This window comes from Canis lupus, chromosome 10 (genome assembly GCF_048164855.1).
Source record: "Canis lupus baileyi chromosome 10, mCanLup2.hap1, whole genome shotgun sequence".
NCBI lineage: Eukaryota > Metazoa > Chordata > Mammalia > Carnivora > Canidae > Canis > Canis lupus.
Window position 1 is genome coordinate 22162694 of NC_132847.1, and position 4682 is coordinate 22167375.

Here is a 4682-nt window from a genome sequence, read left to right on the forward strand (position 1 = left end):
CCCCTGTGAGGAGGTTGAGCCTCACTGAGAGTAGGACAAAGGGAGCCTGAGCAAGCAGAGAAGGGGCCTGGAGGGGTAGACACTGGTTTAGGGGAGGAAGTGGCTGAGGGAGACAGCCTGACATCAGTACTCAACAGGCAAATGATGCGGTCTCTGTTGCAGGGGTTTCTGGAGGACTTCCAGGGAAGGGAGGGAGAAGCAGGAAAGTGGCTGTATGCCAGGGTCTCTGCAGGGGTGGGCTGCTCAGTGGGGTCCCTGAACCGGGGCAGGCCCAGCAGCTTCCCTCCACAGCCTTCAGTCTGCACAAACCTGGGTCCCCCAGCGGGGAAGGCTTTGTCCCACAGATACTGGTGGGAACACTTACATTTTCCTACCTGGGCTAAGGCTGGGTCCCACTTCCTGCCAACCTGGCCCATTAAGGGTTTCCCATCAGGATGGGCCCAGGCTGAAAAAGCCTGAGTTGGGCACTCAGTGTTTACACTGCCTATGCTCAAAGTTATCATCAAAGCCACTTTAAAGAGAAAAGGTCCCAGAAGGATCCCAGAATCTGACTGGATCTTTCTGTGGAGACCTGTGAATCTAAACTTTTATAATCCTTCCCACAGTAGGGCCAACAGGGAATCAGGTGGATGAAAAAGAATGAACTTCCCTCTTTTCTTTTTATCTTTTTTTTTTACCTTTTTTTTTTTTTTAAGATCTTACTTATTCATGAGACACAGAGAGAGAGAGGCAGAGACACAGACAGAGGGAGAGGCAGGCTCCCTGCAGGGAGCCCGATGTGGGACTTGATCCCAGGACCCCGGGATCAGGACCTGAGCCAAAGGCAGGCACTCAACCACTGAGCCACCCAGGTGTCCCCTTTTTATCCTGTTTGAGTTTGTATCCAAATCAAGTATTAGAGACCGGTTCATTGAAAAAATAAAACCCCGAAATTCCCACATCTGGTAGACTGTAGTCAGAGCATGGTTTGCTGAGAGCCTCTGGTGACCCAAAACAGTCTGTGGACAGGGCTGGGCACTCAAGGTGGTTACCAATCAAAATTGCTGCAGTTCCGGCTGGCTTGGCTGACATCAGGCTGCACTCAGGGCTCTCTTACCTACTCCTGGAGCAAGCCCATCCATATCTTGGAAAGCGCTCCAGACCCCTCTCAATGATAAGTCCACAAGAAATCAAACTCTTTCCTTTATGCGACGCTGGATTTTCCACAAAGTAAAATCAAGATGAGTAAAGATGTGGTTTCTAGATAGTACCCGACAAAGCGGAGACCAGGGTGGGAGGCGTCATCATTTGGCCTATAAAAGCTGCCACAAGAGGCCAAGGCCACAAGCCACTCAGCTTAGGCCAGCCTACGACCTGACTGCTCTTCCCTCGCTCCTCCTGCATTGGCTCTGGGCTCCATGGCGCTCTGGTTGACTGTGGTCATTGCTCTCACCTGCCTCGGTGGCCTTGCCTCCCCGAGCCCTGTGACTCCCTCCCCAACCCTCAAGGAGCTCATTGAGGAGCTGGTCAACATCACCCAGAATCAGGTGAGTACCTTCTGCAGGTCCTAGGTCTGAGGGCGCTGGAGTGGGTGACTCTTAGGCAGGGTGTTGGTCATGGTTCAGGCCATGAAGGCTAGGCCCTGTCTTGAGAAGCCCCTTGGACCAGGATGGGCCCCGCCATGAGGGAGAAGAGCCAGGTTAGGGGGATGGGGGGCAACAGTTTGGGTGGACCCATAAAGGGGTTTGGTGGAGCCCCCAGGGACTACCTGTCTCCCCCCCCCCCCCCCCGCCCCGGCCTGGCCCTGCCTGCCGTGGCCAGCTCCTACACATTCGTTCAAGAAGAGGAAAGCAGAGAGGGGCCAGCATATCCCCTGGGACTATTTAGCATTTGCCAGCGGGATTTGAATGGAATAATGGGGCCATTATTCACAGCATTTTGGTTAAATCCATTCTTATGGAAGTATTCACTGGTAGTCAGCTCCTGTCCCCAGTGCTGATGGCTCACACTTTCTGAGCAATGACTGTGTGCCAAGCCTAGTGCTGGGTGCTTTTCCATCTCATTTCACCACTGCCAACCACCTCAAAAGGCAGGTATAATGACCCTCTTTGACTGACGAAGCTTCATTAAAGTTGACAAAAGCCAGATTCATGCCAGGCCTGGCTGACACCCAGTGCCCATGCTTCAAACTGCAGTGTCTCCCAATTCAGAGGACAGGGTTCTGTACGCCAGCCCTCACTGCCTCCCATCTGAGGCGGCCACTGCTCCCCACTCACCCGACGCTGTCCTGACTCTTCCCTGTGGCTGTCCTACTGACCAGCCAGATGTTCTCTGTCTTGCAGCCCTGGCTACAGAAAGCTTCACACAAGGCTTGTTGCTTACTGGCTGTGTCACTCAAATGTTTCTCTCTCAGCCCCAAGACCCTGTACAATAGGTCTCCCCTACTATGTGGAGCGGGAACTGATGCTCAGGAACACTGGGGGTGGGGGGGCAGGCCTACCTCCGTGCCACACCGGGGATGCCTGTGGGGTGGAGCCCCTGGAGACCTGGCCTGGGCTCACCATCGTCTTGCCCCCGCAGGCATCCCTCTGCAACGGCAGCATGGTGTGGAGCGTCAACCTGACCGCCGGCATGGTAAGGCCCCCGGGGCCGCGAGGAGGGACGTAGCAGAGGCTGTAGGTTTTGTGCTTGTCTTCTCTGAGCCTCACGCACACGGCTCCCCGGGAGCCGAGCGAGCTTCACGAGATACCCACAAACCAGAGCCCTCACAATCTGGACCCCTGCCACTACCAAAGCCACCTCCGTCAGGGCTCTCAAACCCCACCTCCTGTGAGGTCCATGCAGACCAGTGAAGGTGCCGCCTGAGCCACACGGCTGGGGGCACCCAGCAGGGCCTGACATCCCGTGTTCTCTCCGCAGTACTGCGCAGCTCTAGAATCTCTGATCAATGTCTCCGACTGCAGCGCCATCCAAAGGACCCAGAGGATGCTGAAAGCACTGTGCTCTCAAAAGCCCGCGGCAGGGGTAAGGCCCTCTGTCCTGTAGCCCCAACCCTGCATCCACTGGGGCCAGCCCTGGGTGCTCCCTGGGGGCTCCAAGGGAACCTGGCTGAGCATCGGGAAGGCAAGCGTCCACCCTGGGGGTGGGGCCACTGTGGCAGCAGGAACATGCCCTTTGGGATTTCCAGGACCTGAGCTTGAGGGCTCCTGACTCCTACCTGAGCTTCAGTTTCCACATCTGTGAAATACGGGTAATGACAGTACCCACCTCATGGGGGCTTTTGTGAGGATTCAGTAAGCCAGTTCCTGGAAAGCCCCTGGCAGATGCCGGTCCTCTCTGCTCTGGTGTCACACCATCACGCTGATCTCTTTGTCCCGCAGCAGATTTCCAGTGAACGCAGCCGAGACACCAAAATTGAAGTGATCCAGTTGGTGAAAAACCTGCTCACCTATGTAAGGGGAGTTTATCGCCATGGAAATTTCAGATGAAGCATGAAAACTTAGCATCCTTATCTGTAGACCCAGACCTGACCACTTAAGTTCCAGATTCATTTTTCTTTCCGACGTCACAAATTTCTTAGGGGGGGGCGGGGGGGAGAACCATTTCCTCAGCTGGGACCTCAGCCTGCACCGCCTGCCTCCATGGAGCTGAGCCCAGCCACCCCTGCCTTGGTGCATGGGGCCCAGCCGGGTGGCCCTCCTCCGTCTGCACTTCATCAACGCTGAGGGAAAGCACTGCATCCCATGACTGTCCCCTCCTCAGAGCAAAGTGCAGCATTACAGTGGAGGCAGATATGTGTGGGAGGGGGTCTTGCTGTACCTGGGAGTGGCACAGACATGTTTCTTCTTAGCCTTATTTATTATTGTGTGTTATTTAAACAAGTGTCTTTGTTTGTGCTGGGGACAGGGAGTGGCTTGGAGCTGGGGGCCCAGTGACTCGGGTTTAGAGAGTCCCTGGGAATAAGCACTGTGTGTAAAATTCTGCTACCTCACTGGGATCCTGGGGCCGACACAGGGGACAGGAGAAAGGGTCAGAGATGCTGCTCTTGTCTGCCACTCAGCAGCTGGCCCTCAGCCAAGCAGTAATTTATTGTTTTTCCTTGTATTTAAAGTTAAGAAATAAAATATGTTATCAAAGAGTTAATAATATATAGAAGAGTAGCCTAAAAGGCTGCATTTGGTGTGTGTGGCCAGGCCGGGGCGGGTGGGGGGGAGGGTGTTGTCACTGAATGTGCTCTTTCACTGACTTTGTCAAACTGGAAGCCAGAAATAAAGATGGTGACAAGAGACCTAATGATGTCTGTCTTTTACTTTGGCCTGTGGGGACCCTGGCCTCGGTTCCTAAGACTCTGAGGAGCTCTCCGGGAAGTGGGGCAGGTGGAGGAGGTGGCCTAGGGAGGAGTGCAGGGGGATTGAGGGAGACGACCTGGGATGAAGGAAGTAAGCAGGCCCCCAGGGGTGGGCCAGCTTGTGTCTGACACCACCCACACACCCTCCAGTGTCTCCCTCAGAATCTCTCTGATACTCAGGTTAGAGAAGGTAGCATGCCTGAGGTCACATACCTGGTAAGGAGCGAAACCAGGATTAGAACCCAGAACTCACTCCAATTCCAAAACCCACACACTTAGCCACTTTGCCTTCCTTTGTCCAAATGCTATCTGGCCTAAAAGGATGAGTATTTTTTTAAGTAGGCTCCATGCCCAG

General features: G+C 54.5%; 1 protein-coding gene across 1 annotated transcript; it reads left to right on the forward strand.

Moving 5' to 3' along the window:
* Positions 1–725: 725 nt before the first annotated feature.
* Positions 726–4112, forward strand: IL13 (interleukin 13). Its single transcript, XM_072840971.1, has 4 exons — positions 726–1526; positions 2560–2613; positions 2899–3003; positions 3360–4112. Exons 1-4 carry the CDS (start codon positions 1398–1400, stop codon positions 3465–3467), a joined length of 396 nt encoding a protein of 131 aa, XP_072697072.1. The 5' UTR covers positions 726–1397; the 3' UTR covers positions 3468–4112.
* Positions 4113–4682: the final 570 nt, after the last annotated feature.

What these genes read in the sequence shown, in the direction of transcription:
- IL13 (XM_072840971.1), top strand. Translation starts at nt 1,398, where the DNA reads ATGGCGCTCTGGTTGACTGTGGTCATTGCTCTCACCTGCCTCGGTGGC. An exon ending in TCAACATCACCCAGAATCAG is followed by an intron (nt 1,527 to 2,559) that starts GTGAGTACCTTC and finishes TTGCCCCCGCAG; the next exon opens with GCATCCCTCTGCAACGGCAG. An exon ending in CTCAAAAGCCCGCGGCAGGG is followed by an intron (nt 3,004 to 3,359) that starts GTAAGGCCCTCT and finishes TTTGTCCCGCAG; the next exon opens with CAGATTTCCAGTGAACGCAG.